The sequence below is a fragment of the Buteo buteo genome, chromosome 20 (genome assembly GCF_964188355.1).
Source record: "Buteo buteo chromosome 20, bButBut1.hap1.1, whole genome shotgun sequence".
Taxonomy (NCBI): Eukaryota; Metazoa; Chordata; class Aves; order Accipitriformes; family Accipitridae; genus Buteo; species Buteo buteo.
Window position 1 is genome coordinate 9,133,012 of NC_134190.1, and position 24,340 is coordinate 9,157,351.

General features: G+C 38.5%; 1 protein-coding gene and 1 non-coding gene across 3 annotated transcripts in view; both read left to right on the top strand.

Moving 5' to 3' along the window:
• Positions 1–17,609, top strand: part of CAP2 (cyclase associated actin cytoskeleton regulatory protein 2) — a 68,686-nt gene extending 51,077 nt beyond the window's left edge. For both annotated transcript variants that reach the window (XM_075052105.1, XM_075052104.1), the window contains 6 exons: positions 8,799–8,991; positions 9,833–10,008; positions 11,255–11,378; positions 11,602–11,684; positions 14,320–14,460; positions 16,040–17,609. In XM_075052105.1, the coding sequence (XP_074908206.1) occupies positions 8,799–8,991; positions 9,833–10,008; positions 11,255–11,378; positions 11,602–11,684; positions 14,320–14,460; positions 16,040–16,123 (801 nt within the window). In that variant the 3' untranslated portion in view covers positions 16,124–17,609. The remainder of the gene's footprint in view (positions 1–8,798; positions 8,992–9,832; positions 10,009–11,254; positions 11,379–11,601; positions 11,685–14,319; positions 14,461–16,039) is intronic.
• A 4,761-nt stretch (positions 17,610–22,370) lies between these two features.
• Positions 22,371–22,478, top strand: LOC142042514 (U6atac minor spliceosomal RNA). Its single transcript, XR_012653792.1, has one exon. It is a non-coding gene; the product is annotated as a U6atac minor spliceosomal RNA (small nuclear RNA).
• The last annotated feature ends 1,862 nt before the right edge of the window (positions 22,479–24,340 follow it).

Consider the following 24,340-nt stretch of genomic DNA (forward strand, 5'->3'; position numbering starts at 1 on the left):
TTGGCTCTGGTTCTGCCAAGATGTGCAACAACATTTTACTCCTTGAGGGCATCCTATTGAAATGCATGGGACTGTGTGAGGAGAAAGCCAAGAAATCAGTGGAGTTAAGGACCTTGAGACCTTTGTGTGTCAGAGCCTGTTTTGCTACCCATGTGGAGTGGTGGTACAAAACTGGACCCTACGTAAATGGCAGGCATTTCAAGACATGATGGATACAGTTAAGATATTTGTTGGTACTGTGCTCACAGAAGAAAACTACACATTTAAATATGTATGTTTGTGAGTGGGATTGTCCCAGAGAGTAAAATGTTCCACTTTGTATTTTCACCATGATGCCCAGTGTAGCATTTTACCCATGCAGCAACTGTCATTTTTGCTTGCTACAACTTTCTGACTTTAACATGAAATCTACAGCTGTAACAGTAACCTATGTCTTTTTCAGTTCTTAATGATAAACAGCAAGTGCCCTTTTTTTCTTTTTTTTTTCACCTAAAGAAGGGATTCTATTGAAGCATGGCTCTTTCTTCCCTCTCTACTTTTTTTTGGTGGTGCAAAGAAATGAGCAACTGAAATATAAGCTCACAAGAATGCCTAATAAAAGTTTGTTTGCTACAGGGAGTGCATAAGTAAGCTGGGGAAAGTGAAACTTCTGCTCCTATTTCTGCAGGTTAACTTTGCAGCAAGAAAACAACCAGTAATAATGAGAGAATGCTGTAGTTTCCTGTACATCGAATAAGTGTTAAGAAACAAAGCTTGTTCAAGGATAATTGTCCTGAATATTTCTCTTAGCTGCAGGTGGATTTGCAGTTAAGTTTTTGTTCTTTGTATACAGTAGTCATTTAGGACAAATTTTGCCAGCAGGATTATTTACAAACAGGAAATATTTACAAACTAGCAGTGAACTTCATTACAGCATTTAGTTTCTAATACAGAATTTCACTCAAGTGACGAATATTCCCCCCATTTACCAATCAAAACAATTTTTAGGAGGAAGTCTGTTTCTTTACAAGCAGTTGAGATTTATTTATATCCTGTTCCCATTTAAGCCAATACAGTATCTCCAAGTCTTTTTTTCCTGAAGTATCATTTTAAAAAACATTTATAACTCATTAGATAGTACTATAAAAACACTCTTTAAAAAGTTGAAATTCTGCACAGGCTCCACACTGAGAAGAACCATCGTAATTCCTTCATTAGCCTGATTGAGTGCAGTGACACTAATCTCAGTACAGACTTTGGCCATTTCATTCTTGTGTAAAATAATCACCTCCAGACATTTTCTTATAAAATGGCCCCACCTCTCTCCTGTACTATCTAAACATTTTCCTGTAATGTATGGTCTCTCTACATATTGAGGTGAACAAGCTGCAAAAGACCAACTTCTGCAGGCAAAAGCCTCCTATTGTCCTTCCAGTATCTCTTCTATGCTGTGTTTAGTTTGACCTGCTTATCAAGAAGCCATCGTCTGAGCCACTTCACTAAAGCTAAAGGTCAAAACTGTAGTGCCAAATTCCAGCCACAGCCACAACTGTGATCCCAGAGGCCTCATTCAGATAGAAGTAAGGGCAGCATAGATATACTGATTTAAATGCCTGTATCTTGGATTAGATGTAGACATTTTCAGAGTGCTCAATTTTTTTCAGTCATAGCCTTCCCTCTCCTTTTCTAACTCCTTCCATTCCTTTCTCTTCCCTTTCCTTTCCCTATTTCCATATACTTTTTTGTTGAAAAATTTGCATCCTTTAATCTCAACTGCTTCTTTCTTAGAGAATAGGCAATGTTCAGTTTTTGGTACACTGTCAATTTAGAAACTGGCCATCCTGGCAACTCTGTAGTTGCCTCTTTTGTGGACACTGCCTCAATTGCATCCAAGTCCCTTTGAAAGAAAGTAGTTTTACTGCCTTATTCCAACAATAGCTAATAATATTTGTCTTTACTGGATATCAACGGTGTCCTTTTAACATCAGTGACCAAACACCATTCAGACAGGTTACAGGAGAACCTGGGAGAGGCTTGTTTGACAACAGCTGTCAAACACAACCTGACCTCTAACATAATACAACCTAGTCCCAGGGGAAAAGAGAAAGGAAAAAGAAGATTGAAAGTATGTAAAATGGAGAGAAAAGGAAAAGGGACATCTATTAAAACTTTACTATATTGCTAAAGGGATTGGTCTTCTTTTTAACTGAATATTTATATATAAGTAAAAGATGGTTTAATGTGCTTGTGGGAGCACGTTACTTGTTGACAATCACATTAGCATCCAGTTCTCAAATGATTTAGATGACCTTGGCTGTTTAAAACATTTCTGGTTGGGTAACTGTGAAGATGTAAGCACCATTTTAAATCCTGAACAGGTGATAAATGGCAGAAGTGTATTAAAAGGGGCTTCAAAGTTTGCAAACTCAACAGATAAATAATTCTGCGGAGAGCTGGTAACAGGAAAAGAGGCTGGTCTGGTTTTTGCTGTTTTGTGTTTTAACTCACAAAGATTACAGGCTCTGTAAGTCAGCTGTTTCATCTAGTAAATTGTGGATCTCAGGGCAGCATAACCCCTTGCAGACAGGTGGCTTAAATACAGTAGGTAATAGAACTGTTGTGCTAAGCTACTTTTACACAAAAAACACCTTAACAAGAGCTCTGTGCCCCTGAGTCACAGTCCACCTGTTCCCAGAGGTTGATATATGATATTTTGAGCTTTATGATTCTTGTCTTTGGCTGTGCATATGTATGGAAAAAACAATACAGAATGCTGTAATCATTTTAGGTGTGAAACCAGGATTACTATAAAAGGGGAGGGGGAGAAAACAAGGATATCTTCTTTTCTGAGAAGAATGTAGTCTCCATTAGGATTCCTGTTTATCTGCTGCCATGAAAAGAAGGCTTTTCAATAAATTAAGGGATTTTATGCCTCTATCTAAGCCACCTGTTGCCTCAGCTGCAAATAGATACTTACCTCTGAATAGGAATGACTAATAAAATAGGTACTATATATTATACATATGCATATATAATTTATATGCATTATATAGATGTTTAGAATCTGTTTGCCCAGAGTAAAAATGACTATTGCAGCTACAAGAAATGTGTGTTCATTCAAATGCTCCACAGCAGGTTCCCACCACAAGAACTTTGTTCCCCCTGGTTTCTGTGCTGCACTGTGTCAGCCTAAAAGCTGGATAAACACAGAGAAACACCGTGGGTGTTTGTACAGGGCCTGGCACATAAGCCCCTTGTATCCCCAGAGATACGAGCCTCTGACTAGAGCTCCTTGCTGCTACAATACTACAAATATAGTAACAGTGACATGGAAGGCTAACCCAGGGAATTGTTCAGCAGGAATGGCTCAGGAAATAGTAACATCTGTGAAAAGACATAAAAAGAAATTCTTACTGACTCTCAGTAGCTGGGTTTAGACCTAAAGACATGTGAAGCTGCATATGGCCACCCAAAATTACTGACAGTATGGCATCCGGAGCACTTGTGTTATGTATGAACAGCATTTTATTTCTCTAACAAGACTGGCTGTTGCCCTGTACTCCAGCGGAAGCCTTTAGGAGAAATGTGCTGTAACAAGGCCCAGCTTCTCAGAAGCTGAGGGCTTCACTCATCTCAACTGTAATTTCAAGGGAATTAAATGAGATCCAACATCGATGAATTTTAACCAGCCAGCTGCCTCAACATAAACAGTCATTTCTTTCTTCCAGTGAACCAGCTAGGTAGCCAGCAAGGAGAAAAAGAGGAGTACCTCACCCTTTTGCCAGTCGTACAACATAAAGGTAGAAATACAACATATTTGGAGGCTGTACTGCAATCCTGCAAACCCTTGCACAATGATAAATAAGCATTTATCAGACCCAGCTCTGTGAGCAGCTTCAGACACTGTCACTATAGGAAGCTACTAAGTCACAGTCAGTGGGAGGCCCTTGGGCATCTCTGCAAATGGCTCTGGGCTATCCAGCAAGGAGCAAACCCTGACCCGTTCCCATCACCCCATTCAGAGCATGGTTTAGTTGGAGGTTGAAGACAATTTTTTTTCCCTGGGAGGAAATTTCTGGAATGTTCCATCCCCTACAGAGCTGTTACTACATGGCCACGGGCCTGCATCTCCTGTTCTTGATAGGACTTTACTCAGAGAATTACATTTCCCCCCATTTCAGAAAGCTCCAGGACCAATGTTTAAAGCACATCAAGTTCACTATGATACAAAGCTAGCAGGTTAAAAGTTAATGGCTTTTTTTTGTGTTACATTTTCACAAAGTAAGACTGAAGCTATCTATTCCCCTGATAATTCTTAGAAGCAGTGTATTTGCAAAGGATGGAAAAATGACCACACCAACATGTTAATGGGAACAGTCGGCTATCAGCATAACTTGACGTGATGTCTGTAGACACCACAGCACTGAGAACAGCAGCTGTTACCGAGGGAAACAGCTGAAATAAAAGAGGAAGAAAGGCGGCTTGCAAATAACTGCTTTTGCTAGTCCAAATGGCTCTTAATACTCTTTGTGTAAAGATACACTGTTGTTCACATCTGCTTGAAGTTAATCTGAAGAGTTGTTTGCAAATAGCAAGGCTGGTAAGCACCTGCTGCTTTAGGATAGATGAACTTTTGCGGGCATATAACATGCTATTTTATTCCCAGCAGCTCTCACAAACACCACCCTATACAGAACAGAAATGAATGGACTTTGTGAAGGGCACTTTAGTTGAAACTGGATAGGACTATACACAAGTATTGCCAGATACCAGAACAGTTTAAGAGTCTGGTTCAGAAATATTCTAGAGCCTGAGTCTAAGTGGTCTCAGAAGGGTGACTAAGGAAAGCAAACCAATTGCCAGTGACTTAGGTTGGTAACTTGGAGGTCTATGTATTAATAGAGGTCAAAACTAATCAAAAAAGAAAGTTCCTGGAACCACTTCACTAGGCTGGTTTTAAAACTGGCCTTTACGTCAGCATGTTTGAGTGCAGCACAGGTCCCATCTTCCTGGCATGCAGGGAATGCAAGAAGTGCAATGTGTTTTCTGCATTTCCAGTTCACTTTTGTGCTTCCTGTCCCCTTGTTAGAGTTTCCCTGAGCCACTCGTCCAACAAAGAATTTCACCTCACTTGAATGTTTGTTTGATTTCAGTCAGGTAAATCAAAATGGCAAAGAAAAGAAGACAAAAGCCAGAGTGACACTGAACTCCTCTTTACAGCAAGTCTCTGTACGTCTCCTCATTAGTGAAACTTGTCTGTCTTTTCCATGCTGTTCTATTTCAGTGGGGGATTGCCCTACTGGATGTGTCCATGCTGTAAGACGTTAGATCTACAGTGGAGCAGTTAGTCCATCCCTGTATTTCAGCGACCTTTCTTCATTTGATTTGTCCTTCAATTTTGCCTGGCCTAATTTATGATTGAAATTGTTTGCAGTTTCCAGAATGGCCATAGAAGTTCAGACATAATTGAAAACATCATGATACAATATCTGTTAGCTTGTGTAGCTATAACTGAAGTCATAAACTAGACAAGAATTTGTCATGCAGGAGAGAAGTTAACAACAAAGGTTCAGTCCATCTCTCATTTCTGTGACTGCACAAAATTAAGAGGAAAAGTGGGAAGGGTGACTGAACCCCCAGGTGTCTTCCGAGACCTTGTGACAGCTCCTGTGTTTTTTATTAGATCTAACTCATAATCTTTTGAGCTGAGTGGAAATAGCCACTGACTTTGGTGGAGGGACCAGGCTTGTAAAAAAAAGAAGAGGCAGATGAGCAGCATGAGTGCAAGGGATAAATTTTTTTTCCTACTCTTGAAACCCACTCAAAGGACTATAATGTCTTCACTCCTCAGGTCAAGGATTGAGATTTTTGACTAGACTTGTCTTTTCATCAGTACTGCTCTAGAAGGGAAAGATGCTCCTAGTTCCCAGATCCTTTCCTACCTCTGCTCTTTCTTGAAAAGTAAATAAGACATTCTGCAGTCATACAAAATGATGTCCAAACTTGACTGATGTATTTAAAATCCTTCCTTTTTGTCTGTACTTTAACAAGATGATAGTTTTTTCAGAGTTCTGGGAGAGAGATCACCCACTTCCACAGATAAATCCCTCTAAGTTTTGCTTCCATCTCAGTTACATAGACATTCCCATACTTTTGTTGCTATTTGGGAAACTGCCTTTGATGCACTACTCAGCAGCATCACTTGACCTTCAAGTCTCCTGTGTGATCTGTGATGGCCTTCAGTTTGACACTTTAAGCAAAGAGACTGGCAGAGTGACTCACCACCCCATGTTGTATGCAGAATACCCAGATAACTTCTACATCTTTTTTTCTGTAACGCATCTTTGCACCCTTTGCAGAATTTAATTGGTGTTAATTCCAAATGAACATGTGAGTCTTACACACACAAGTTTCTGGAAAATCACAGCACTGTATTTATGCAGGTGGAAGCAGTAAGGTACATTTGGGAAATCAAATGTCAATCTAGAATTTGGGAAATCAGATTTTTATTTCAGACTACAAGTTATTAACCACTACTATTAATCCCCTCCCATAAAGCATACATAATTCATAACTGCATGCTCACACTGTGCTGTGAATGGTGAGTGCTGTTCCTGGGTATCTGAGTATTTTAAAAAGCCCTGTAAATGCAACGTTCATAATTCTGGATAACCAGGACATAGTGGATTCAGTTGCTATGGTTGCAAGCAACAGACAGGGAAGATCTCTATTGCACCTCAGGCAGCAACAACTGATTGTGCCACTAAATCCACTTAGATTCATTTTTTTTATTATAACAATTCATAGTTGTGCTGACTCTGCTGCAGGTAACATTACTGGCATTAGCAGAGGCAGGAAGACAGGCACTGTAAATTGAGGGCCCAGTGAAAAAGTTGCCCCCAGCCTAACACAATAACCTGTAACTACTAAGTATGTAAGCAGAAACGCTCGGAGTTAAATGTATCCATGCAACCATGAAATGTCGCTAAAAGCAGTCCCCATCAGTTCTGGTATATCTTGACAATAAATGGTAATCAATTCCAAAAGGGGATTCTTCTCATTTGTTTACATTTGATCAAAAAGATTTAATAGCATAGAAGAGAGCTCATTGCTTAAAGGGATCTTGGACCCTTTCAGAAACAGTCAAACTGTACCAATACATCAGTTTCATTACTCTCCCAAGTACCAGGGATTCAACAGTCTTTTTTGTGCAATGTGGTTTTAATGTCACCAATATGACAAAGAATCTTGCTACATACTCATCACTAACATATTCCATGAACAGCTCCTTCAAATGCAACGGTACTTATATGCTGAAGATGCATGTGCCAATAGAGGGTGTACATTAAGAGGTTAACTAGTATTATTACCTTTCCATGCTACTCTAATTAGGGTCATAATCACTAAGAGGATTGAATGCAGTTACTTACTCAAATGTGCCAGGCTTCTTTTTAAAAACAACGATGTCTGAAGAGTGAAAAAAAGAGCATGTGCACCTCAGCCCCTTTCCCATTACCAGTTTGGGATTACAGGCCAGAACAAGCTTACTTTTTAAGAAATAGCTACAGTTTTCACTCATGTGAGATGCATGAACCAGATGGATACTTTGCTGTTTCAGTTTAGTGGAAAGCAGAAAGGAGTGGCATCATAAATGGTTAAAAATATCCTCTGAGTCCAGCTAAGCAATATCTATTTCCAGTATTGATTACCAGGGATGCACTTTTAACCTCTGTATCTTAACAAAGGTAGCCAATTAGAGGAGCTGTGACTCTGTAAATCCCTGTCATTTTCCCATTGTATCTGCCCACCTAATAAATATGTACTGGTGCAATGCACAATGTCTGTATAGCTAGCTAAATTAATCAGAACCAATCTAATTTTTCACAACGGTTCTTTTAAAACAGTCTCCGCTCTGCTGCAGAGAGGTGGGATCAGAGTGACACTCAGTGGCAAGATAGAAAAAGTAACTCTCAGTTTCTTAGATTAACATCTATTATTAGGATGCATAAAATTTTAATCAGATTAGTATTTTCTGTCTGTTTGATAATATTCTATGTAAGCATTATAATTCAGACCAAAACACGTACTTTTGATTATGCAGACTGAAAGAAAGGTTGGATTACTTACTTTACCAAGGCCCCCCTCACTCATAACTTGTGTGGTGTGATCTCCTGCAATTGAAAAAAAGAATTTGAGAAACTGAACTAAAAACTCCAATACTAAATTTCAGAAATAAGAGACTTGAATCACCATAGTTTTACATTCTGCTGTATTTGAATCTTTGCAGATGACTTGAACAGTCTGAAGAATAGCATTTTACATCTTGCACACAATTTAGCATGTTGCATAAGTGTAACTGACAGTTCATGACCCTCCCAGTTATTTGTGTTAGATCAAAACAATTTCTGTATGTTTCTGAATGCACACCAAGCTATGGCTAACTGAACTTGGTATCTGAAAAAAGAAAGGAGACATTTTCCCGTTTATGTAAGTAAACACTGGAATAAATTATGGAATCTTTACTATTAAAGACTTTTAACATCAGTCCTGACGAGCATTTGAGAGAAATATTTTAGGTGGCGTAGTTCTGCAGTAAGGTAGTGGTGTGGACTGTCAGTCTTTCCAGCCTTGTCTGCTTTGGTGCAGGGAAAGATTCATAATATTACATTCAATTATGGTGCCAGAAATTCTTCTGAGCCTGTGGCTGCCTAGAGTCACTCAAACTCACAGCATTCAAGGAAGTTAATAAATAAGAGTTATCATAATACAATGTTCCTTGAAACACTGTATGTAAAATAATTTCCATCTATCTCAAACAGGGTCCTGTTGCATCATCCATGTCTATGCGATCTGTTCTAACAAGCGGGTCATGCCTCTCCCCACCACCGCCACCACCACCACCACCACCTGGACCTCCCCCCATCTTTGATACAGAAACCGTAAAGGATGAAGGAACTGCATCTCGCTCAGCCCTATTTGCACAGCTTAACCAGGGAGAGGCAATTACCAAAGGTCAGGAGAAAAGAAATCAAATTTTGGTCCATGAGTCAAGCTACATCAAGAGCTGCTATATGTATTAACCTAACTTCCACTGCATTTTTAAGTTATATTAAGCAACTCAGATCTTTCTGAGGCTTGCAGTGGGTCTGATGGATGAGACTGCATACCAAAACCTCCTTTAGAAGCACCCAAATATGTTCAGCATACCTGAAATTCACACCATAAGGCAGCCAAGCTGGACATTTTCAATCCCTAGTAACTGGTGAACCTCTTAACTTGCAATTGCAATAAAAATTTATCCCCCTTTCTGATTCACATTCAGTGTACCAACCTGTGTCAAAATTTGTTGCAAGTTAGGTATAAAGGTATGTCTCACAGATCAGTGTGGAGTACAATAATGAAGCTTTTTTTATTCATACTGGACAGTTGTAATTAAAGTGGATGGCTGTGAGTTTAAATACATGTGATCAATATATCTGCCTTTAATGCTGCAGGGATAGGTCAAATATTGTCGTAAATTAGAAAAAGAATCTCATTTTTATGGATAGAAAAATATGATATAACAAGCTCTCAGAGCTCACTATAGACAGAGGGGGACTAGAAGATGTTGCAGCAGTTCCTGCATACTAAGATAGCCCATCCACAGTAAAAGAGTTTTTATATGAACTGCTAAAAATATGTAGGCAGTTACACTTTAGGTTGTTACCCAGGCAAACCTTGAGGAAATAAAAATGTAAATTCACAGAATAATTTAACACAATTACAAATGAACCTTTCCTGCTTAAATATGAACACGCTTAGGACTGGAAAACAGACTCTCTTTCATAAACACCTTTTTTTCTTTTTTTTTTAGGGCTTCGACATGTCTCAGATGACCAGAAGACTCACAAGAACCCCAGCCTACGTGCCCAATGTCCATCTGTTCGTTCTCCGACAAAAAGCCATACTCCAAGTCCCACCTCTCCCAAGAATTCCCCGCAGCAGAGCCATGCCCCTGTCTTGGAGCTAGAGGGAAAGAAGTGGAGAGTGGTGAGTTCCAGTCATACCTCTGAATTGCACCCTGCACATTGCAAACCAGGTTGAGCGCTGAAAGGTCTTGAAAAAGGCTGTCCATGATCAAGGTGCAGCAAATGAAAGTTGCAACTAAAATGGGCTGAGTCTTGCATTGCTCTGCCTTGCCACAGTTTTACCTTTTGCTATTCAGTAGCATCTAAAGTTAATTAATTTGTCTCTGAGAATCATATGCTAATTCATCTGAACTAGAGAATGTCAGAACCAGCATATAAATACCTTGCAAAATCAGACAATCCCCCAGAAACAAGTCCAGTGGAGAACTCCAATTAAAATCCCTTCTTGCAGGCCATTCAGGCAAGTGAGAGATAACAGTATTATCACAGAGCACTTTCTCCAGCTTTGTTAACCAATGGAATTATACATTTATTTTTCATTACCCATTCCATGCAAGCCTGTCTGCCATGCTTAAAAGTAGAGAAGTGTTTCCCTTCTGCTCAATCTACAGATGGAAAAGATAGATTTGTTTAAAGTTTGGGAGTTAATTTATGTAGGCATATACCAAAGAATCCATGAGTGAAAATTCACATGACTCTGTTGGTTAAAAGAGGGAGGAAACAATATGCAGTTTAGTCATGCAGAAGGTTATATACACAGCCATTACTGTGGGGTTGAGTTTGCAAAAGGTGCAGTCACCGTTTGCCACTGTTATGTTGCTTTAGGGTTGTAGCAGCTGGAACCTTCCTTGTGAATCCCTAGTCTTCCCTGGACATCCACGAAGTGTAAATGTCCTTCCACACTTCATAATGAAATGAAATTTTTTCACTTATTACTCCCTATTGTATATGGTAATGCCTGCACTTGTTCATAACACACTGTATAGAACATTATGTAACATTTGGGGGAACAAAAACTTACTCTGCTCTTCAAGGTGCCGGTCTAAATTGGATTGGAGCCAAGCAACAGTTTTGTGAGTGCATTTTTAAATTGTTGTGAGCATAATGTCTTTGCTACAAAATTAATGGTTTTTGTCATGGTCTATGCTAAGTTCTTCAGTTCTGCAGCTCTGAAATATACAAGTGTCATCTAAGGGTGAATTAGGTGAAATATCCGATCACCAAGCAGATTAGATTTTTAAGCCACAGGAAGGATATTGCTCTGTTGTAACTGAAGATGCAATGACTCGAGAATAAATTGTACTAAACTCTGTCTGACTGTTAGCTAGTTAAAGACAACCAATTAAATAAACTTTCTTTTGAAATAGGAATATCAAGAGGATAAGAATGACCTGGTCATTAACAACACTGAACTCAAGCAAGTGGCTTACATTTTTAAGTGTAACAAATCTACACTTCAGATAAAAGGAAAAATCAATTCAATTACTATTGGTGAGTGGATAGCTCAGCTGGTCTTTAAATGCCAATCTTGAAAAAACGGACTTACGTGATTAATAATGCATCTGAATCATTCCATTCACTTTAATGGATTGATCACATGAGTAAAGTTGCTCAGCTATACAGTGCAAGACTGGGAATTTTTGTAGTTAATGTAGCAGGTTGCATATATTAGCTTTTATCTCACCTTTCTTATTTATGATTGCTTTTATTTTAGACAACTGTAAAAAGTTTGGCCTTGTGTTCGACAACGTTGTGGGAATCGTGGAAGTGATCAATTCCAGGGATATTCAGATTCAGGTAAATATCTATTTGAAAAACAAATATAGACAGAGAACAAGCAGGGAAAAAAAGCCCAACGTGTAGCTACAAGAGATTTAAAAAACTCACAGGAGCACAACAAATGTAAGAGATTAATGAATCCAAATGTATCTTTATATGCACAAAATTCTGCTGATGTATTTAGAAAATGCCTCTTGATCATCACTGAACAAACCTCCCTTAGCCCACTCCCTTCTGCTTCTAGTGAAGCTGAGAGATCTATACACTGCGAGAACTGTTACTTCTGGCCTTTTCTTGCTTTCATGCTAAACAGCTCCTAGCACTTGAAAGTTCAGTGGTGCTTATGGAACAAATTCTGGCAGTTAGCTAATTCATTTCTAAGCCCAGAAGATGGTTATTTCTTTTTTTCTTATTCTCTCAATGGAAATGTTCAAACAGACTCTCAAAGGACAACTGAATGACATAAAGTGAAAGTAAGTGCCAGGATTTCAAAAATCTCCCCAGCAGTGATGTGGCACATTACATGAGTAAGTAATGTAGTCACTTGCCTACAAATGGGCTGTGAGCCTCTACTTGTTTTGTCTCTGATAACCAGTAAGCAAAGCTTCATCAGAGATCATCTTTCTTGTGCTTTTTATGGAAAGAAAATATACATATTTTAAATCCATATATTGGCCTCTCTACTGGGGACATTTGCCCTGTTCAAAATATAAACAGTCTGCCTGACATTTACAGCACTTCATTCATCCCTTTCCAAAGAGGTCTAACTATACATGCTTTAATACTGGGTTGTGTCTAACATACACAACCTAGTCTCAAGAAGGCACTTTAGGATATATTATTTTAAGTGAAAAAGAGATTAAATGTTAATTAAATTATGTCAAACTGCCAGTCTTCGAAGTGATGTCTTTTGCTTAAAAGGCTATGCCTGCTGTATGACAAATACCGACAGTCCTGCTCCATGCTTCAGAAATACTGGTCACAGCCACCACAGGGAATAATAGCAAGATGGTTTTTTATATTTTGAATCTCATGCAAGTGACTGACATTGCTACCAGCTGTGCATCATCTTCTGAACAGTGACAAGCAGTTTTATTCATGATCACTACGTGTCTTCTTATGGCAGAGGCAGTTAGTTAAAGGTCCCAGGCATTTATTTGAGTGTTTTTTTAAAAATAATTAGATTATTTTTATCATTGCCTCTAGAACTATTCATGAAAGCTGAAAAATTCATATGTAATGAATAGTGAAACCACAGCTTGTTAATACTTAAATAAAGGGGAAATATCTTTCCTAAGAATCAAAATTCTTTTGATTAAGCAGGTTCTATGAATATTGCATAAGGCTTCTATGCCATGGAGCAGAGTGGAGTTCCACTTAAGACAGCAGAGTCTGGCTCTATGCTATATGCCACTTGAATCTGGCAGCTTCCGCAGGGTTTCAGTATGCCAAGTGCTAAGCACCTCAATTTTCTCAGTATTTTGAAGACCTGAGCTTATAATTTCCAAATACATGATATGTTAATGCAACAAATTTCAGTGAATTCATCCAACAGATTTTCCTATAAATAGCTATTTCAGTGCCATATTGCTTGGCTCTCCTTTCCCTCAGTGGTATTTTTTTTCTTGCCAGATGTTTGCAAAATTTATTAAACACACCCTCCTTTTGTTCTCTATTGCATGAGAACCCATTAAAGAAAAGAAAGTTTAAGATGCATTGATCCACTACATAGATCAGACTTCAGGATCAGGGTGGATGCAAGAGGACAGACCGCTTGTTCTTTGTTTGCTGTCACATTTAAAGAACTGAAGCTGAAAATATATTCTTAACTTGAATGAGGGGAGACAGTCTTTAATTAACAAGTACATATCTATCATATGCTGTTGCTGTTTTATGGCTCAGAATAACCTCTGCCCTTTTGATGCATTGTCCAGAGTATATTGCTGTCCCTGCTAGAGAGGGCAGGAGGAGAAGGAGGAATTTTTACTGACAACCAGCAAGTCAGCCAGTTAGCCATGAAGAAATCTTTTAATCTGTAAAATTGTAAACAAGAGAAGATTTTCTTTTCTCCCTTCAAGTAAATCTTGTGCTTGCTTTTAAAGTGACATAAGAAATAGCTTTAGAGATTTAATTAAATTGATCTCAGTACTTTTTTAGAACTGTAGCTTGCCTGAAGGGGATAAAACCCCTTTCCTATTGTATGCTGTAAAACCTGGAAGAGCTTTGAAGTCTTCAGAACATATTACAAATCACTTGTTGAGTATTACTGCATGTTGGGATCTTTCATTTGCTCTTACTGGGTTGGAGTTGACATGTTTGATTTCTTAACCAGTTCTCACTTATGAACAAGGTCAACACCACCTAAATATCAGCACAAAAGTGTCACTGAATTAGAAAGAATCGGGAAAGCACTTTCATCAAACTGTATATTAAAAGCTTGCTGTGTATTATAAGTTGGGTGTTGTGTACAGATCTTTGTTACCACCACCAAGAATTTTCAGTCTAACAAATCAAATATAAGCATCATGCAGGCAGCTGACACACAGATCAGATGTTGGTGGCCAAAATTAGACCTGGCAGGCAATGAGGATTTTATTAACAGTATCTTTGTGTGCATTTTAAGATTTGATATTAAGTAGATTTTATTTTGCAGGTGATGGGGAAAGTGCCAACCATTTCTATTAACAAAACAGAAGGCTGCCACATCTACCTCAGTGAGGAATCATTAGATTGCGAGATTGTGAGTGCCAAGTCATCCGAGATGAACATCCTCATCCCCCAAGATGGTGATTATGTGAGTGAGATATTTTTAAAGTTTTCCTCCCCCTTCCCCACTAGTCTTGGTAGCTAATAGCACTTAAACTGCTAGGAAAGAAACTAACATACCACACATATTATGTCACCAAAAAATGATCCAAACCAATTTAATTTCTATGTACCGGTATCTCAGCTATCAGTGCAGGAAGAACTCCTTATTTTCTGAGGCACAAAGTAATTTCAAAGATCAGACATTATGTTATTTCTTTCCATTTGATAGATAATGGCTTCATTTCCTGTCCATTTAATTTTCTTTTTTGATATCTAAACATAATCTCCCAAAGAAACTCACTTTATACAAGAGCACTCAAGCCTGAAAATGATGATGCTAAAACTAAGATAAATATAAAACTACTGCAGATTAAATAATACAGTATAGTATACTTGTTTTTTCTAAACCTATTGATACATGGGTAGCATATGTAGTTCTTTCTAGTATTTTCAACATATGTCCTTAAAAGCCACTTAAAAAGGTGCATTTTCCCGACTCCTTTTCTGTTCTAGTAAGATTTTCATACTATGCCTACCATCATTTCTAGTAAAGTCATGCTCTGTCATTTCACACACTAGCAAGGGATCATGCAGGCAAAGCATATCATAATAGTTTCCTAGTCTTCTCAACAGAGGGGTGTTGAAAATGCACTGAATGGCCATAGACAGAACTTAAATTTCTTCTTAATCTTTTGGGCTGGAATTTTGTTTGGTAGAGGGGTTTAGGGTTTATAAAAGAAAATATGTAACAAGCAAGTTCTCATGCTCCACATTTCCAAAAGTGACTGCTAGACGCCCAGCTTCACGTAACTAAAAAGGAAATGATTTTCAGTGGGTCCATATTCCCCTATTTCTTAAAAAAAAAAAAAAAAAAAAAAGGTCCTTTTGATCAGTCTCATCTCAAATCACCATATCATCTGAAATTACTGGCTATCAAAACACCTGTCTGAGATCTGAATGAAAAAGCCCTTCTCTTCACATTGTTTTTTGTCTACTGGGAACAGGGAAAGACCCAACAACATCTCCTATCCTTTCACTGAATACACAGAATGGAAGGAGACTGTCTTTAATGTCCTGCTTCGTTTTGTGTACCCCACAAAGGATGCTGAGTCTTTTGAAGTGTATCACACTTAAAATGATAGTTTCTTTTTTTTTAAATTTTATTCTTCCATGTTATAATATTGCTTTTGTCCTTAAAATTAGGCTCCTCGCTAAATCCTCACATCTAAATCCTTTCTACTGTCTTCCAACCCAGACACTGATGGAATCTAAAGTCATTTCTGACATGAGGCTTATTTACTTAGTTGTTCCAAATAATGGTGTGAGAGGGATTATTGCAAAGTAGTACCATACCAAGGCTATTTGAAACTGGGTAGCAATAAGGCTTTTTCCTGTGTGGCATTGTAAAATAGCTTCCTAGGGTAATGAAGAAGGCTTCTTTCTAATCCTGGCATGTCTGAGCTATCAATGCTTTCTCAGTCATGTAGCACTAATAGTATTCCACCAGTTTTCATGAGGTATCCACTGTTTATTTAACCACCATTGTTGCTTTTGTTTCTTACCAGAAAGAATTTCCGGTTCCTGAACAGTTCAAGACAGCATGGGATGGATCTAAGTTGGTCACTGAACCTGCAGAGATTGTGGGTTAACTTCCTAATGCCATACAGCACTTGCTGACTGTGACCAGACCACAGGCAGCATAAACAAAGCAGTAATGTAAAGAACTAGAAGTAGCAGTAGTTCATACTGCTGTGATAGGCCTTCAAGCATTAGCTCTGCATGCTATAAACAATAACACATCTGGCACCCTTTTGTTAGGCATCCCAGTACTTTTCACGTTTCCACACAGTTTGCCTTCACATTTTAATTTTAATTCTAAATGATTTCATGTGAATGTAATAGATTAAAACCCCTACCCTCCAGTCACATCATTGGTTTGAAATACTGTATACATTAAGCCAAAATACTGCATGATACACTTCGTTATCATCTTGCTTCAGTGCATTCCTTCTTATGTTTCTGCTGATCAAAAACAGCATTAAGACTTTAAGATGTTTATTTTTACCTATTAAGCAATTCCTGTATGATGCAGTAAAAATGTACATCCAGAAAGTATGCAGTTCCTTGTAATTCTGTGGCAATCATAATGGGGTTTGTTTAAACAAGCAAAAAAGGACAAATTTCAGCAATACATTTTGCTAATGGAAGATAAAAAAATCTGGTATTTTAATCAAACACTTTTCTAATGTGTATATTTAGAAGATCCCTATGTTTTCTGTGAGGTAAGATTTTATTATGGTCCACAGACTTGCTGTTGCCCTCTCATTTCTTGCAAATTAGTAATTCTTTCTAAGCTAAAGCCTCATCTAAGCTAAAACCTTGCAGCAAATCACTTGAAGGTTTTTTGCTCCTTGGATTTTTTTTTTTCTCTTTTTTTGTGAGACAATCTCTCATTCTTTAAAATTTCCATTGTTTCTTGCATCCTATTCAGAAAACTGAGGGAGGCATATATGTCAGACACCAGCTAGTTTCCTTACTAATAATGTTCCTTTAAAATATTGCTATTGTAGCTCACATTCATTAAAAATATCTTCCTGTTTCTTCCCCACATTTGTAGGACCTACTCAATTTTGAATATGTCCACAAAGCAAAGCCATAGATTTATGTCATACTAATTCTGAGCCCAGATAAAGGGGTAATTTCCTGTTTAGCCCTTTGATTCTACTTTATAGTCCCTATTGTACATGCTTTTTTAACAAAGGTGGAGTGTTGTATACGTTTGTACTATTTCAGCACATAGTACGAATAAAATTTTAAAAATTTAAAAAGTCAGCTTATGTTTTTGATCACTTGTAATATTTTGTAATAGTGAAATCACAGTGAGATGCTTGCAGAGCTAGTTACAAGCTAAATTTTGTGCCTAATTTACCTTGAAAGTACATTAATTCTTGAGGGTTTTTAAGTATATCTTTGATTGTAAACCCTATACAATACAACCAGTAGTGCTCATTCCGTAAGGTTTTGCTATCTGATGTTTAATCTATGTGTATAATGTGTTTGCTTTAATACATACCATTTTTTCAACAGTAAACTTCTTATGAAATAAAAAGGAAAATGTACTTGTTTAAATACAAAGTTGTTCAGAGCTTGCTCCATTGCAGTGTTTGTCCTATATGCTTTCTCCTTCTTAAATGCTGTTTCAGAAGTTTGACTGAGAAAAAGTAGCTCCTCCTCCCATTTCATTAAACATTATCACTTTTGCTGCCATAATCCACCTGACAGTGAATAGCGGGTGTTCTGCATGCTAGCAGATAAACCTGAAGTTTCATGCATATAACTTTGGTGACAGCCAGAGAATGGAGCTTTGCATGATTCTCACTTCTAGGTACACCTGTATCTTCCAGAGATGATGTCTAGAGAAATGATCATGACCTGGTGCAACTTTGTAACATTTGCCTTCTATTTTTAGCTTTTCCCATTGTTTTTCTGTATGGCTTTGGATGTGTCCCTCCTGTGTTAACAAACCACAAGCGGTCCACTCCATATTTCAATTGGATGTGCTTCATATCTGAAAAATGGGCATCGCATACTTGTCATGATAAAAGGATTGTTGAAGGATTGTTTAATCCTTAAATCATAATCATAATTTGTTCCATAAAATAATCTCATTCTGGAGCATTCTGACCTGAAATACTGACTCTTGTTTTCATCCAGCATCAAATAGGGATCAAATCATTATGCAGCAACAGGAAGCCACTTAATCCTTTAGAGGTATGATACAAAACAAGTATCAAATGCTTGATGATAAACAGAAAGCAGCGAGACAGCTCTGAATCACTACAGAGGCAAATTCTTTTAGTTCCTCCTAGGGATTTAACTCCTCCCTCAGAAACAAACTGTGTGAAGGCTGCTCTGATTCTTTTTTTAAACGTTTGAAAGCAAACTCCCTTGTGGCTAGACCTTCTCCGTAACAATCATGTTCCTGCAACATGCAAAACCCAAGTACATTTTTTTGACTGGTTTCTTAGCAGGAAGAAGTCTTATGCAGTAACAGTGCATTCCTGACAGTCTGAACACACCTGAGAACTTTGTCAGAGGGCAGAGGTTTAAAAGGTAAGGAAGAAGGCCTTGCATGGACAGACCCAAGGTAATTGCTTCAACTGGAGAAAAGGCTAGTGAGTCCATGCATTATTGGACACCAGAAAAATAAGAGAGAGACTTTTTAAATATGCAGAGAGCTTTTATCTAGTATTATTAGTCAGCCATATGACAAAAAATCTATAACCAGCTTTTGTCAGTTCTGGTGCTCATAAAAAATACTTGTCATACATGAGGTTGGACTGTACTTTCCCTGCAACCTCTCTTTAACTTCAGAAATATAAAAGACTGCTAAATAAACAAAATTAATCCAAGGTTCTGATTCTACCCTGCATGAATTTGTGTACAATTAAAGGTTAAAAACTCATTTTCTGAAAAATCAAGTACATCTTGAGATAGCAATAGTCAACAAGCTGCAGAATGATGATTTGATGAATCATCCCAACCATGATCAGTTGTGTCCACCAAGTCTTCAGCAGCAAGCTTGATCTGTGTTTAATGGTTGACTCCAGCAAGGAATGAACTGCTAAATGCTGAACATCCCTAACGTCCTATTGATCGTTTCTTTTTACTGCATGCTGTCACACAAGATAGGCCCCTTGATTTCAGCTCTACACTGCACTAAAATTGTGCTTATGATCTAAATCAGTACAACTGTCAAAACGGAAAACAGTCCATTTGGTGCATATATTGATATGGAACAAATGTGCATCGTTCATTTTTATAAACCTGCATGGGTCAACTATTCACCAGTATAGATGCTGTCAATCAGCCAGTAAAATACATGTCAAAGAGAAGATTTTTTACTAAGTGTCCAAATGTAAAAAGCTATTTTCCTATGAAAAGGTTCAACGGATCTCCTACTTTCTTAAATAGCACCTCTGTAAAAGTAGTCATGAAGTACTCTGTACAAGTACCTCATGAAGTTCAACAAGGTGAACTGCAAAGTCCTTCACCTGGGTAACAAACACCACATGCACCAGTGTATATGCTGAGGGCTGCCCAACTGGAGAGCAGCTTGGCAGAAAAGGACCTGGGGGTCTTGGTGGACACCAAGTTGAACATGAGCCAGTGATGTACTCCTGTGGCAAAGAAGGCTGATGGTATCCTGGGCTGCGTAAGGAGGAGCATTGCCAGCAGGTTGAGGGAGGTGATCCTTCCTCTCTGCTCAGCACTGGTGAGGCCACCCCTGGAGTGCTGTGTCCAGTTCTGGGCTCCCCAGTACGAGACATAGACGTGCTGGAGAGAGTCCAGTGAAGGGCCACAAAGATGATGAAGGGACTGGAGCATCTCTCCCAGGAGGAGAGGCTGAGAGAGCTGGGACTGTTCAGCCTGGAGAAGAAAAGGCTCAGGGGAGATCTGTTAACCTGTATAAATACCAGAAGGGAGAGTACAAAGAGGAGAGAGCCAGGCTCTCCTCAGTGGTGCCCAATGACAGGACCAGAGGCAATGGGCACAAACTGAAACACAGGAGTTTCCTCTGAACATCAGGAAACACTTTTTCACATTGTGAGTGACCGAGCACTGGCACAGGTTGCCCAGAGAGGTGGTGAAGTCTTCATCCTTGAAGATACTCAAAAGCCACATGGACATGGTCCTGGGCAACTGGCTCTAGGTGGCCCTGCTTGAGCAGGGGGCTTGGAGCAGATGACCTCCAGACGTCCCTGCCAACCTCAACCCTCCTGTGATTCTGTGATACTTGCTTAGTTATTTAGAATATTGCTTACTAAGAATTAATGGCAATTAGAAGTATTGAGGTAGTGACTTCATATATCCACCAGATGGCAGAAACCAGCTGAGGTCCAGGCCCTCACAAGCTCTTAATGAAAAAATGCTGCACTACAGTATTTAGAAAGGACATGTATACTGTTTGGCAAAGAACTGGGAAATTCTACTTTCTAAAAGTCACTGTAAAAACATTTAAAACTTACTTTGTTTTTGCAATTATCGTCTTGGTAAAAGGAGAAGGTTTGACTGGGATGAACAAGGAAGAAGAAAAAACAACTACTTGTTACCAATTATTAATTTGATTTTTTGGTTTTTTGAACACTCTTAAGCATATCTCCATTAAAAGCACATTTAAAAAAATACCTGATTGAACTTAAAAGTAGTATTTAAGAGAACTATTGAACATAAAGGAGTAAGTAATTTCAAGTCTGCATTTGAAAACCAGAAATCTTGTCAATGGCCTAGGGAACTAGGCACTTGCTAAGGCTTCCCAGTGCCATAGTTATTATCCAGACAAACCATTCTTGTTCTTACTCTTTTCTGAGTCCTCAGTGTATCTGGATCTCCATGAGTTCCTTCAGTGTTACTGCACTATATGCATGTTCATAAACTCGTGTATCACATTTCTTTCCCAGAGATAAAGCATTTGTCCATTTGAAATCCTTCAGGGACTCAACTCAGTATGCACCCTTAGTGCACTCTCCTGATGTGCTGTTCAGCTGGGCTCCTTCTAAAATGTGGAAGCAGCTGCCTCCAGACAAATGGAGGTAATGTTCACTCAATTACACAATAAGCTAGCAAGCAGAGCAGTTATCAAGAACATACCAGACAGATTCAGTTCCCCTGCTGAAGGTCATCCGGGCCCACTGCTGTGAAAATATTGCCCAGAAGTAGCTACTGCCCTCAGAAAATGCCTATAAACAGGCCCCTGATATATGAAGCAGTAATTAGGTAAAAATCGTAAATAACACTCCCCAAGGAACCTTCTGACTACCAGAAAACAAGAACCTGCTCCCTCTTCGCAGTTGAAATAATCCGGAAAAATCTTTTTGGGTGCCAAATTTTTGTAGAAGAACGGAGAACTCTCCCTACTCCCCCACCCAAAACTCAGTGGTGATCTTTTAAGCTTAACTCTGCTTCTCTAAGTCTTGCTGCATGCCAAGGACCCTACCTGATCACCACTGACTACCAAAGACTCTTCTTCTCCAAACCCCTAGTTCCAGTGCTGCTTCAATAGAGGCACACTCATATTTCCACTCTGGGCACACTAAAGAACATGATAGGGAATTAGGTAACTGGTAAGGCTTCTGAGTGCCACACTCCTGAGTAAAGCTCTTTTCTGGTTACTCTTCATTCAAACCAGGTCAGGATAAAAGACAAATAAAGGTATTTACACACAACTCCCAAAACAGACAGTACTGGTAAACAGGCAACCACACTAAAAATCTATATACCCTAAGACAAAAGTGGAAAAGTTCATTTTTCTCCAGCTGGTTTGCTATGGCCTTTTTATCAGCTGTGACCATTAGGATTCTGTTTTCTGTCTGTATTACACATGAAATTCCATCTATTACAAAGAAAATTACTCTCAGTTGACCATGACAGCTTTTAGAGCCAATGTCTCCTTCAAAATCCTCAGCTGGATGAGTCAGATTAGTTTCAGAGTGAAAAGCTAAATTGATGTAATTTGGGAGACAGTTGTGCCATTTTTCTACACTGAAATATATAGTGTTTTACTTCATACTTATGTAAATGCATACATTTGGGTTTTGGCTCAAGTTTCATGTTCTGTACCTGGCTGCTTGCCCCAACAAGGGGTAAAGTTCTCACTCTTTGGTGACTCAGTCTGTATGTTTCAGTAATGAATCTTTTTAACCAACATTTGCATTTAATTTCACTCTGTACACGAACATACATACTTGATACAAATGTCTAAATAGCATAAATATATGTAGGCTGCTAGGCACAACAATAATTAACCACTTTGGAATGACAAGAGGTTGCCAATATGTCCAATAACTCTCATCCAAGGACTCTTTAAAAGAGCTCCTATTATTAGAACGCTTCAGCATGATGCAGGAGATGTGATCTGCATCCCCCAAGCAAAGGAAGGAATTAAACTTCAGTTTCATACATCCAGGTGAATGCTTCAGCAATTCCTTGGTTTTAAAAATTTTTTAAAACCCTGCCTTGAAAACAAGATGCTAGAACGCGTATCAAAAATGAGCAAAGATACATCTCTGTGACTCTGAACAACAGCTAGATTTACAGCAACAGACCACTGCTCCGCTACTTCCTACTGAGTATAAAAGATTCCCCACTCAAGAGTGACAGATCAGGCTTTTCAGCATTATCTATACTTAAAGAGCTTAAATGGGTTTCCAGATTCCCCTTAAACCTTAACTATCACAATATCAGCTTTTAGGTGCTTATATCCCTCTTTTGATCTAGTTCAAAACATTTCCTTTTGCCTAAATCTCATTTCTAGAGAAGAGGATATTTAACTGCCAAGGCATTCAAGCACTTGTTTTCATCAAATGTTACAATGAACTACCCAAGATTATCTCCCTTTCTGACTCTGCTTACAAGAGAAAGCAAAGTAGGGAGAAATCGGTGCTGCAGAAGATTATAAGTACTTCCATAACATGTGGCAATCTGACACAGCAATGAAACAAGACCCTTTGTCACCCAAAGCCTAAGCTGTGAGTTCCCCACCGCTGGCAAGCACTTTTACAACATCTCGTTATCATATCTCTTTATCACATGCATCACAGAATAGAATAACCTCAATGCTTGCAGAATTTGTGGGTCTTTGGCGGTTTTTTTTTTTAAGGCAAGAGAATGAGAAACAGAAAAATTTAGGAATGAAGAAATGTTACATTGTCTCTGTCACCTGTTACTCCTCTCTGCTGTCAGTGATTCAGGTTCACCGTGAGTACCCAGTATAATCGCATAGTGCATGCTAACTGGGTATGCCTGTGTAATGCTGCTGGTGACCCTAAAATTTACATATGACTGGCAGCATTATATGAAGCCTGTGAGATCTTGTAATTGTACCTTAAGATCTGATCTGGCTTGCAAAACCTGTGGCCACACAGACACACACAGAGAAAAAAAAAAAGCCTGACACTGTTTTGTCCTGAAGGGTTGTTTGACACTGTTTGGTCCTGAAGGGTTTGTGGTGAAAATCCAATTTAAAAAAAAAATAAAATTAAATGGACTGTAGCTGATCAAAGAAGAAGTAAAATATTATAGAGGAAGAAGCTCTGTTACATTACTTTTACTGTCAGTTTTCCAAGCTAGTTTTTCTATTAGGAGTTAATAGCTGGTTTAAGACCATGTTTTCTTCTATACACTTACCTGTCTGCCTTCCTTTCTTTCTTCCATTCTTCATTGTCCTTCCTAATCATGCCAAAACTTGCTATGTTTCCCAAATCATTTACCCATATTGATTTCACCCAGGTCTATGTTACAAAACACATGCCAGTATAATTAGAACCATATCTACATAACAAGTGCCAGTACCTAACATAACTGCATTTAATTAAGATGGTATGGGTTATTTGCTAAGCACTTTGTCAGTTCACCTCAGCTTGTCTATATGAGATACTCACTCTGTGGAAACTACTTCAGTTTTTAAATGAGTTAGGGTTACATGGGAGAAGAATGTATTTGGTTTAGTCTGACAGGGAGAGGGAGAAACTTCTGTTTTTTTCAGCTGTGCTATTTGCTGTGTCAAGAATGGGAAACACTCCATGTTTATGGTATATGTTACTAGTTCATTTGGTATGGAGCTATGTTAACATCTATGTTATACGGAACTTGTGGTCTGGTTGAGATGCTTAATAGTACACAGGAACGTTAAATATTGAAAATTAATTTGGAGAACTGTGTATAAACTTGATGTAGGACTCCTGGGCCTTTGTTCAGCGTTTTTGCACAGGGAGAACATGAATGTGACGGGGGAAAGACGAAAAAGGGGAGACAGAAAAGAAAGCAACATTTCAGTGACAAAATCAAATTGTAGAAGTACATGAGGG